This window comes from Pseudopipra pipra, chromosome 1 (assembly GCF_036250125.1).
Source record: "Pseudopipra pipra isolate bDixPip1 chromosome 1, bDixPip1.hap1, whole genome shotgun sequence".
Lineage (NCBI taxonomy): Eukaryota > Metazoa > Chordata > Aves > Passeriformes > Pipridae > Pseudopipra > Pseudopipra pipra.
The window spans coordinates 148,017,685-148,030,153 of record NC_087549.1 but is presented as its reverse complement, the minus strand read 5'-3'; the positions used below and the strand labels follow the sequence as shown (position 1 = coordinate 148,030,153).

General features: G+C 41.2%; 1 protein-coding gene across 5 annotated transcripts in view; it reads left to right on the top strand.

Annotated features, from left to right (window-relative positions):
• The window catches only part of DPP6 (dipeptidyl peptidase like 6), a 549,686-nt gene that overhangs the window by 462,746 nt on the left and 74,471 nt on the right, over positions 1-12,469 (top strand). For all 5 annotated transcript variants that reach the window (XM_064638400.1, XM_064638386.1, XM_064638369.1 and 2 more), the window contains exon 8: positions 3,217-3,337. In XM_064638400.1, coding sequence (XP_064494470.1) covers positions 3,217-3,337 — 121 coding nt within the window. The remainder of the gene's footprint in view (positions 1-3,216; positions 3,338-12,469) is intronic.

Sequence of the window (12,469 nt, the reverse complement as noted above, 5' to 3'; positions counted from 1 at the left end):
TGCTTTACAAGGGGAAGGGCAGGCACAGGTTGTCAATCCACCTTCTTTATTTTTCCTGTAAACTCATATAAAATTTAATACAGTACAAAATATCATTAAACCTTCTTTTGCTGGAAGAATCTGGGCAAGGGAAGGGTTGCACCACTTGAATAACTTCACTTGTTTGTGTGCCTGTCACAGAACAGCTCCCACCCAAGCAGCCTCAGCACATTTAGGGCTCAGACACAGAGATTTGGATTTAATTGGGTCCAAAGTATCTTATTCTGCTTAACCTTCCTGATTGTTATGCATATTTAAGCTTCAACAACCCTCCCATATGCAGACTAGCTAACACATAAAATTCTTTACTTGGAATCCCTTATCTGGCTCCTCTGTTTACTAAAATTCAAGGAGAAAGTAGTATCTTCCACAAAGTATTTTCTACTTTCAAAACCTATGAATTGAGTGCAGCTCTTCTTAGTTTAAAAGGAAGAAGAACAAGCTACAGTTTCAGTCATAAGTTTTACCCTTAGGCAAACTCAATATAACTGCTGCCAAAATTAAATTAGGATGTATACTTTCTTCTGGAATCTTTCCAACTCATCTTTAGGTGAAACATAAACTGTAAGAGGATGTGAAACAGAAACTGAAAGCAAGTATTTTTTCACAGTTCTGTCTTTTCATAACATGGGAAATTGCATTCTAGTGTCATGGTAAAGATACATAACATTTATTCCAATATCTTCAAGTGTATAAAAAACCATCTGTAAATGTCTACTAAATTATGGTAGCAGTTTGTCTTTCAGTCTAAGTAGCTTTCTGATACCCTGTTCAGTACACCTTTGCAGTCTGAGTAGAGTTTAAAAATATTTTAAAGACAGGGATGGGGAGCAGAATGAAGCCCCCATAATCCAAGGGGAAATGGTTGGTGACCTGCTACACCTCTTAGACACACACAAGTCTGCAGGGATCCATGCAAGGGTACTGAGGGAGCCGGCAGAAGTGATCACTGAGCCAACTTTCCATCATTTACCATTAGTCATGGCTAACTGGGAAGGTCCCAATTGACTGGAGGTCAGCAAATGTGATACCCATCTAAAAGAAGAGCTAGTTGTATGAGGGTCAGCAAGGTGAAATGCCGGGTCTTGCACTTGGGTCACAACAACCCCCTGAAGCACTACAGGCTGGGGGAAGAGTGGCTGGAAAGCTGCCTGGTGGGAAAGGACCTGGGGGAGCTGGTTGATGTTGGCTGAACATGAGCGAGCGTGTGCCCAAGTGGCCAAGAGGGCCAATGGCATCCTGGATCAAAAAATAGTGTGGTCAGCAGGACAAGGGAAATGATTGTCCCTCTGTACTCAGCACTGGTGAGGCTGCACCTCAAATCTTGTGTTCAGTTTTGGGCCCCTCACTACAAGAAAGACATTGAGGTGCTGGGGCGTGTCCAGAGAAGGGCAACAGAGCTGGTGAAGGGTCTGGAGCTCAAATCTTATGAGGAACAGCAGAGGGAGCTGGTATTGTTTACCCTGGATAAAAGGAAGCTGAAGAGAAACTTTTCCTCAACTGCCTGAAAGGAGGCTGCAACCAGGTGGGGGTCAGTGTTTTCTCCCAAGTAACATATGATAAGACAAGGGGACATGGCCTCAAGTTGTGCTGGGGTGGTTTATATTGAATATTAGGAACAATTCCTTCACTGAAAGGGTTTTCAAGCATTGGAACAGGTTGCCTGTGGCAGTGGTGGAGTCACCACTCCTGGAGGTATTTAAAGGGCGTGTAGATGTGTCACTGAGGGACATGGTTTAGTGGTGGGCTTGGCAGTGCTGGGTTAGCAGCTGGACTCAATGATCATAGAATTGCGAAATCATAAAATGGTTTATGTTGGAAGGGACCTTAAAGACCTTAATGGTCTTTTCCAACCTAAATGATTCTGTGATTCTATGATTCTACCAAGAGCAGGATGCGGTTGACTTTGGAGTGAGGGGACAGGAACTGTGTCATTGGTGACAGCGAAACGCTGCACAAAGCATTTAACCACATTATAAAGACTGATGCCATGGAAAAATATTTTTATGTAATGGCTGGCTAAAACACTGATCAACATTTAAACACCTAAATGAAGAGCCTGACTCATGGGAGCATTCTTAGAGCAGTAGATCTAATGACTGAAAAACTTTTCTTTAAAAGAGAGTGGGGGGCTTATTTAGGAGTCTTATGTTAGATTGCCTTCCTGACGATCTTGAATTGAAATTTTTATTATTGATAAGAATTTTATATTTCTTAATTCTTCTCCAAGATGTATTTGCTTTCCCTCAGACAGCACCAGCTTTGTGAGAAGTTGTTTGCAGAGGCAGACAGAGGTAACCAATGGCAGTCCTTAGTGTGAGCCTGCCCTTGGCTTCCCAGGGAGCTGTGAGATCCCATGACATTTTGATCATGTACTCTTTCAGCAACCTGAATCCACTAGAGTCTTGCAACATGAGGGAGGAGGTTTCCAAATATGGAGTGGAGGTTATTGGCAGCTGCATCCATGCTGGCAGGGAGGTGAGACCCCATGGCCTTTGTCCCATCTACCCTGGCTCCTGGAGGAAGGGGACCTGGGGACTGGGGAAGGGTGGGAGGTCTAGCACACCCCTTTGTGTCCTTGGAGCATAAACTCCTGCTCCCCAGATGAAACACCAACCTCTTCATGCTTGGTTGGCCAACGTGGTACAGTCACATAGACTATCCCTATTCAATAGCAAATATTATCTCATTGGATCTGCATTAAAAACAAGATTCAGATTTATCTAAAAGATTGCCAGCTGTTTTTTAAGGAAGCAGGAGCAGTTGGAAAAAAGCAAGAAGCCATTTTCAGTAGCCAGTTCAGTCACCACGTAGCATCAGCATCAGCTCTGCAAACTGCTACTGTGTCCTAGACCACTTTTTCAAAATCCAGAGTGTCGGCATTCTTCATGTCATGCCCTCTAACTGCACTGTTCAATTTCTGAAACAAAGACAGGAGTGAGGAACATAAAGCTTGTACCAAAGCATCAAGGCTTCAGTTTGTTGTAAAATAGCATCTTTCTATTAGCTGATGGCATTGGAAGCAAGTTGTGGAAATCCTTTTTTTCGGACAAAAGACTCTCTAAAAATGTGAAATGTGATTTTGTGCTGCCAATTATTGTAAAAGCAAAATGCAACATTTTATAATGGAGCCACTGCTTAATGCTGTTCTCTTTTTCTTTTTTCCCTTCAAATCAGATATTTATCTTTGAGAATAACATCTATTACTGTGCTCATGTGGGGAAACAAGCCATCCGAGTGGTCTCCACAGGAAAGGAAGGTGTTATTTTCAATGGGCTCAGCGACTGGCTGTACGAAGGTAGGACACAACATTTAGGGCAGTAGTTAGTCATGAGTTTGAGTTACACTCTAGATTTACAGAATTGGCTGGATTAGACATCCAGCATTGCATTTCTGGGAACTGATGGAGCACGGAGCTGAAAATCTGCTATTCTAACAGTTGCCTGATGTGCTGGACTGGAAATAATGTGAAATGATGTCAGAATTCTGTTTTCAGGCTGTTTTCTTTCCCTTAATCCAAAGGTAATAAATCACTGAGCTTTAATGAACAGAACTGCTTCATTATTTAATGGCCCCTGCAATCACTTATAGATGTGTCAGTTTTCAAATCACAAAAAGGACAGAAATGGAGAGGAGAAGGGGTTTTATTTTAAAGGAAGAAGCGAGGAAACAATTGTACTTGATTATCTGTTTTCCACAGTGCTAGGTGGGCCCTGGAAGCTGCCCAGATCTTGCTACCTAAAAAAAAAAAATTTCTAAAATCAAACAGGTTCTCCCAGTAATTGGCTTCTTTCCCTTAAAAATGAGCCTGACAGGGTAGAGGGTCATCTCTGAAGCACTGCTTTGATCCTTTCAGCTGGCAAATGGCCATTTAGGTGTCTGTGAGCAGCTGCTTGCAAAGTGATCTCATCTGCTCCCTGGCTTAGGAAAGGATCCATGCTATCCCCAGTTCTTCTGGGCTTTTAAGCTAATACTGTATCAGAATTAAAAATTTAATATATACATATAAATATAACAGGCAGACAACGTGCATCCCTCTCTGTTGCTATCTAATGCTGAGAGCAGTTCCTTCTCACAAGGATCCTGGTTTTTGGACCTGGCAGTGTCTCTTTCCTGTGACACAGTTTCCCTCTAAAGTCACACTTTCTCCTACAGCTCCCATCATAGTTCCAAGGTTTTTTTACCTCTACAGAAAGTTTCCAGACACATCTATTAACTCTGTCCTGTTGACTGCTCCCAGTTTTCTTGAGGCTTAATAGAACAGAATAGGTTGCAAGATGCCAGTTGCCATTAATTGGTGTAAGAATATGAATCACTCCTTAAATTACTCTGTATCACAGCTAAGCTGAGAACATCTAACTCAAAAATTATGGAATTAAAATAAATTACTTTATTTGCCACTCTCTAAGAAGCTGTTTCCATAAATCAGTGTATAAATTCATCAAACACATCAGCGGAAAAATCTGATAGCAGTTTATTACATTTGATATTTAAATGTGTCTTTACACTGTACCACAGAATATTTGCAAGTAAATTTCTTCCTTGTGAAGGACACCAGAGGAGTGGCTAAGAAGTTAAAAAATGCTAATTTTCTTTAACTTTTTTCTTTATGTATTAATTTGCTGCAGCAGTTGTGGGCAATCCTGTTTCGCTCTGTAGGTCAAATGTACCTACTACTACCACCCACTTCTTGCTGATAAACATCATTTAGTACATAAGGTTTTCTTGTAGAGTCTCACACACAGCACCACGCTGAGAGGAGTTTGTCAAGCCCGTGAACTCCAAGCACACCAGCAAGCCCATGATGGCACCTGTTTTGCTGACACACATTTTTATTCAATTATAGGATTGCTCAGGCAATTTCTTGGCTGACATTGACTTTCATGTTTGTCCTTTATAATGAACTTGCTTGTAAACTTTATGTTAATGTAGCAGGGTAAGAAATGAATGTATGATCAAACAGAGTATGGTTATCCCAAGCCAGGTTCTGTAACCTCTCTGTGAGGCACGAGCAGATTAGAACCACTGAGCCTGCTATTCACTGGGAGTATGTTTTGAAGGAATTAAGAGATACCATCCCTTTGGAAATACCAGTTTGTGTCCAAATACAGTTTATATTGAACTAAATAATTCTCTTACTTCACAAGCAAGGCGTAGAAGGTCCTACAGGAAAACCCGACATATAAACGTTCCCAAGTAGTGAGGTGAAGAATCCAAAATCAAATCCAGAGCTGAACAGTGTGAGCTGAGCTCCTTCTCATGCACCACGTCACTTGTGCAAACTTCTTGGAGATAAGGCTGGGACCAGCATCGGGGCTGAGGACTTGTGGCACATGCTTGAAAAAAGCTGAGGGGCAACAGTGTCTACCATGTTTAGATGGATCTACCACGTTCAGATGGATCTACCATGTTCAGATGCCAGCTGTCTACATGCATGGATGGATGGAGCAGGATCCCAGAAGAAGTTGGGTATTGCATGGTGGTAAATGGATAAGGAGCACTGAGAGGTGAGGGACACCTCCCCATCGGAGTCCATGGGAATTCAGGTGTCGTTGTCAGTGAGGCTGAAGCTTTGCCCTGGCAGAAGTTGGGACGCTCTGCCAATACACTGTTACCAGTGCCTTTGTTTTTCCAAATATTCTTCTTTTCTTGGGCACCACCTCTTCAGCAGGATAAACTGGAGCAACATTTTAAATCCATACCTACCTGACTCGAAATGCTTGAAAACTGAGCAAAGACTTGAATTTGCCACCTCAGGGCTCTTTTCCCTCTTCTCACGCTGCCGTTTGTAGACGTGCCTTCCCCACCTCCCTGACGGAGCTGGGTGGGATGCTCAGGCCCGTGTTTGTTTGCACTGCTGTCGTCTCAGCGAACCACCGGGATGGATGCTGAGCATATGTAGAAATCTCGTTCCATCTGTGCAGGCATCTACAGCAGATAGTCTGCTAAGGAGCTGCGAGAAGCGGGATCGCAGAGAGTTCAGCGCACTCCTCTTCCTCACGTGCTCTTTTTGCTGCTGAAGTTGGTGGCCCCTGGCAGCGACAGCCGAGCCTCCTCGCAGCACCCGCCTGGTTACTGTGACAGCTCCCAGCCTGCTTCTTGCTTTCCCCGAATGCAGCACAGAAAATAACAAAACTTGGTGTTTTCTGTTTGCAGAAGCTGATTTTGAATGTCTTTTATTGTATGTAGCAGGAGCACATCAACAACCATCCTCCCTCCCCTTTCTGTGAGCTGTCTTCATATCACACTCTGCAAATGGCAATCCCAGCAGTGACACCCTTTCGGGTGACTCCTTCTCCTCCTTCTACTCGTTCTACACTTCATATGAAAGGTAGACCTGGAGGGGACACTTTTCTTCATAACTTTTGCTTTTGTCATTGCTATTGTCACAACAGAATAGATGCACTGTACTACTAATCACAGGTTTTTACTAAGTCCAGAAGCAGAGCAGATCTAGAGTAGAAGTGACAGACTTTCTGCCCTGGAAAAATGCTGAAGTTCATTTCAATTCAAGTTATGCTCTGCTTTTGTAAGTCTGCCAAAGGGGAAAAAATTTCTTCGAGGTATTTATGCTGATCTGTAGACTTTTGATAATATAGTGAAAAACATTTCAAATCAATCAGAGCTTAATCTACTTAGTGCATTTAGCTGGAAGGTTATAGATTGATACATAGATTACTGTAACATGAAAGTATAGATTAAACATGGGTTTTATTACTAAAATAAACATTGACAATGTTTTCACAGTCTGACTGAACATTTTCAGAGCTGTGCCTGATAGATGCTTACACTAAAATGGAGTAATATCCTATAAAAGAGAGTTTAAAGTTCTGCAGCTGAAATCAGCTACACATTTAAATGCATAGCAGCAGCAAAGAGTGGTTTATATTTCAGTTTGCTGTATGATCATTGTTGGTTTGAGAATACGTTTCAGCAAAAATGAATCTTAAAGATAATTTTAAAACAGGTGCTGGTATAGCACAAAGTACTTCCAAAGCAATAGGATAAGAGTATTTATATGTTCTTTATATAAACAGTATTTTTTTAAAACTAGTGTGCATTTAAAAAGTAAAGCGCAGGTAAAACTCATTTCATTTAAACACTTAATTGGGGCACTCTTCCACAGGAATCAATTCTGATCTAGTGTAATAATTAAAGTGTCTTCCTTTGTCACCAAGCACTTAGAGAGGCTGTTCAGATATTGTGAGGAAGGGTGGCAGCAAGGTAGTCTGACAGAAGTCACCTTTGTGATCCTGTTAAGTGACAAAGAGAAGGTTTGAGATGTCCCTGTGTTGCAGTTTGGAAGCTCATTAAGCTTAGGATTGTGTGATGCTGAATCCTGGGGAATGGGGCAGTAGGACTTCCCTCCATACTGGCACGTTACTTCCAGACCAGGAATACCCCAGCAGAGTAATTCAGTGTCCTGTTAGCAGGACAGGGACCTTCTGTGGGATGCACTGCTTTAAAGTCCCAGTGTGGTCTCCTTTGAGCAAGTGTGTGTTCACAAATATAGATAGATAACTTCTGGAATTATGCTCTACTGCTAAGTGTGTGCTTGGAAATCATGGAGGAGCAGCATGTGGCACAGTGGTGTGTGCTGCTGCCACTGGTGGGAGGGGAAGGAAGGATTTTCACCTATAGGTGGTCCTATTCCACCCATAAAGTGTGAAACTGAGGGGTTTCCCTGTGTTTTGCTGCATGTGCCCACAGTTGTAGGAGTAGAAACTAGAAAAACTTAGAAACTATTTTGCAGTTGGGTCTGTGGGACACATTTTTGGGTTTTAGGGGCTTTGGTTGCAAAAGTAAGAATTGCATGTGAGTTACCCCCTCATCTCATGTCACTGCCAGAGGATCAGAAGGGTTTGTCCTGGAAGTCTCTAAATCTAAAGATCATCTCAAAGAGACCATCCCCATTCCAGACTTAGTCCTGACACCATGTCTGTGACGTCTCATCTGGACATCTCCTCATCCTCATGTCAGAAGGAACAACATCTGGCAATGAAACCTCAACCCCAGCTGTCATGACACACGTTTAAAACTCTTACACAAGATGAGCTACACACAGCCATCACTTAAAACTGATATCTGCTTTGTTGAGCTTAATGCACATTGGCATTGCTGTGCTTTATTTTTGGCTAGGAATCAAGAGGAGGAGGGGAAAAAAGACTCTTTTTTTTCAGAGATAATTCCTGTGCCTTATTAATCTTCGTTTTGCCTGCGTCTTGCGTGATCACCAACAGATCCTCTAACGTGACTTCGCAGTGACACCTGGTGGGGGAGGCCAGGATGTCATCGTCATCAAGACAATGAAACTGCAGAATTTTTTGCTGCAAGATGTAGTAAAGGGCCCCAATTTCCCCTCACGTAAGTTTCCCTGAAACTCCCTCTGAGCTTATGGGAACTACACATCCAAAGCTCCTGGCTGATTCATGCTAATAGTGCTTCTGTTCCTTTTCTAGACTTTATAAAGAGAGGAAAGAGAACACAGTAATAAAGAAAAATCTTTTCCATAATTTAATCAGCATCTCACAAAAAATATCAGAGGGTATATTTAGAGCATGTATGACTGGTCTCAGAAGAGCAGCGCCTGGTAGGAGCTGCCAAATCAAATATCAGTTATTTTGAGCAGTACCTTTTATGCTTATAGTATTTCATGCAAGTTAAGTAGACATATGTCTTAAGTTTAGAAATATTAATTCTGGGACTCTGGAAGAAGTCTCAGTGCTGGGAAAATGCTCAGTAATTCTGCTGCAGCAATGCCTTAACTAATTTGGTGGTGTGCTCAATTTTTCATTGTATAATATGAGAATGCTGTTTCTGGTTGGAAACAGGAACTTTGATGATCAAATTATGCCTGAATTTGAAAAGAGACATTCATAATTAGTCTGAAAGCAAGTATGTCCTAAAGTTCCTGTTCAGTGCCACCAGAGAGGGAGGAGACATATCCTAATATTTCACAGTCAGGGTTAACCTTTCCCAATAATTAGTAGCTCCAAGACCTGTTGGGGGAGGTTGAGATGAAGAATTAGACTGAGTCATCACTACATTTTTTAAGATACTCTGGATAAATAAATCTCTTTCCATGCAAAAGCCAGTGCTCCAGACAGCTAAAGGCACCAGCCCCAATGGGACTATGAAAGATTCCTTTTTGGCAAGATATGTGAAGAATCATTGGGACAGAGATTATAGATTTTAATTTGCTTTTAAGAACTTTCACATTATGAGTCACAAAGAAAATATTTCATAGACATGGATAATTTTGCAATTCTACACAGCTGCTGTAGGGTGAAGGGAATATGGGAAACATTTGGAACTGGGAAATGGCATTAGATAGGGCCACAAATGCACTTCAAAGCTAACAGCCCTTAGTTTGCCCTCAAGTGCATGCTGATGTTTTTCAGGGTTTTTGGGGAAGCTGCATGGAATTTGTTCTCTCATTTGTGTGCTTGTTCGGGCGAGGTAGCAAAAACAGTGTGGTGCTTCAGTGACATTGTCACCATAGTAAAATAGCAAGTTTTTCTCTGTTTTGCATATTGGACGTCATTCACTGTTGCCCATTCAGTATATGCAGCTCCTGTGTGGCTCCTGGGGCTATACAAGTCCCAGTTAGCCATTATTTAGCTGCCTGTTGAAGGTGACTATATTTTTGTGCACCTTGTGTGCATGCTGATTTATACCAAATGGGCATAAAATCTGCCCAGTTTAGTTGCAGTTAAAGAAAGACTGAAGAGCAGCTCTTCACCTCAGCCATATGTTTGAAGTGGATATTTCCACCGTACATAATTCTGTTTTAAGGAAGATGAAATAGATGCAACATTGTTGTGCCTTCTCCATGTAAAAGCAGAGGAAAAGAGAGTCTTAAATTTCACCAGATAATGTCATGAAAGGTTTTGTAGAAGCTCCCTCACCTTCCTGCTTTGGTGGAGGTTCCCCTGTCCCAGGGAAGCTCACATTACAGATTGCATCACCAGAACAGGCTTCTGGCCCTTCTCAGTAGGCAAAGGTCAGGGAAAATTGAACCATTTGCAATGCCCATTGTGAATGCCTGCCTAGAAATCAGCAAGCTCCTGAAAACTTTAAAATGTGCTGTTACCTGGACTGGCTTCAGAATTGAGCACTGCACCATGAGAAACCTTGCCAGCTCTAGCCCAGTCTTTAACCTTCCCTTTCTGCAGAAGGTTGTTTGGAAGGAGGCTGCTGGCCAAAACCAACACCTGTCATCCTCTAATTTTTGGATCACCATCATTCAGTTTTCAGGATGGCTTTTGGAAGGAAAACAGAATATTGTTTACTGTGGTCAGTGATCTCCTTGGGGCAGTGGAAGGAAGCCAGTTGTCAGTCCTGATGTCACTGGTCAGCCAGTAGCTGCCAGCCCCTTAAGAAGTGTTCAGTGAGTGAAGTTGGGTTCGTTTGCCCTGAAGGCCTGGTAGGTATCACAAAATAGGTATTGTATCACTTGAGTCAAATATTTCCCAAAAAATGGTGTTTTATAAGTGGTATAACAGAGCTATTATGGTTTTCTGCTTGTACAGGAGTTCTATTTCTCTGCACCAATTTCATTACAGTGGCCTTGGGTTAAATTGTCTATTGGAGATCTGTGTCCTCATTTTCTGATTATGCTGGTATTTTTAATAACCAATTAGTATACTAGCACTTTAAATATTGCAGAACAGATTTTGACCTATGCCATGCTAAGTTGAAGTCTGGAATAACTCCATGAAAGCTAATAGTGATGCTCTGGATCCACACCAGGATGCTGAATGATAGGGTCTTGCTGTAATATTCATGCTTTATATCCACTGTCAGAGTTTCAAAGGAAATATCTTAAACTTATATTATTCCCAGAAAATTAAGAGAGGAATGTTATTTTCCAATTCAGTCAAATTTGAGAGCTGTGCTTTTCCTCTGTAGATTCATATCTGTGGTTTGATAGGATAAAACACAGAGAATGTATTCAGGTGATCAGATTCACTGTGGGTAAAACAAAAATGCGTCATTTCCATGTTGGTAGAATTGAGCCTGTGGCCCGTGATATACATAAGAGTCTTCCAAGATGTAGAATGTTGTAAGAGATTAAAAGAATTGAATTAATTTGTACAAATCTATGTACAGTATTATTGGGTGGAAATATATCTGTTAGGGCATGTTTCCCAGGGATACTGTAGGCACCTTTGTCCTGGGGGATTTTTGAGAGTGAATTAGACAGATTTTTGTCATGGCTTGTTGAGATAAACATCAATCTTATTTCAGTGGAAGGGAGGGATTAGACAATTTCTTTGGGCTTCTAGATCTGAAGTTTTATGATTATATATACAGTTTTGATGGCTTTTTCTGATATCTTTTCAGTTAGACATCTTGGCTCTGATATTACAAAGTCATTGTAAGAGCTCTTGGAATATCCCTTCAGAATTTACAGAATACCTGTTTTTATATATAACAGGGTGAATACACATAAACTGCTTGGACAAGATGGGTGTAGGGAATGGAGCTCTCTATTATGATACATTTATATGTGCCTCATTATTCCCCTGAGGAAAACTGCTCATTTTCTTTTTCTGGGAGTGTCCAAGTACTTTTATTTGAAAAACATGTTTTAAAGAAAACAAGCAAGCTTCATGTTTTTGAAGTGCTGCAATCAAGAAGTGATTAAAAGGACAGAAAGAAATAATGAAATTGAAAGATAGCCATAGAAATTTTATGTTAGTGCATAATCCCATCAGTTTGACCTAAAAAGTCATTTTCTGTAGTTTTTTTCCTTGATGCACGGTTCTTCCTTGGTACAGCCTTGCTTATGGAAATTCAGGGGCCAGTGGAAAAGCTACAAGCTGTTTAAATAGCTGTCCTCTTTGTCTCACTGCTTCCTGGCCTGAATAAAGAGTATCTGCCTTAAGAAATAAAAAAAAAAAAAAGAAAAAAATGAATGCACTCTGTCCAAATTAGAACGAGTGGAAGCTACATGAAAGGGATGAAAATTCTGCTGAGATATGTGAGTCTCACAGTTGGCCTGTCCATTGTTGTATAATAGCAGGGAAATCAAAAGAATATCCAAAATGATGACACAAGTCAGCGTATGATTTGTGTACTTCAGCTCCTGTAATTAAAAAAAAAAAAATAAAATAAAATAGAAAAACAACAAACAAACAAAAAACTCAAACAATAAAACCCAAGGAACCAAGTTGAAAAAAACAAAGAACCAAGTTGAAGTGCAGTTAAAAAACTACCAACTTAAAATCCTTGTGCCAGCTGTAGGGAGTCAGAGGTCAAAGTGGGCTTGTGATTAGGAGGACAGAGGAGTTATGACATGGGAAATACAAAGGGTGAATCACTGCCAAGGGCTGACTGGGGACCAGGGATGCCCCCACAGAGCTCAAGTTCACTGTTTCAACAGAACAGGCAAGAGGTTAAAACTCTCTATGTGAAAAAAGACCTT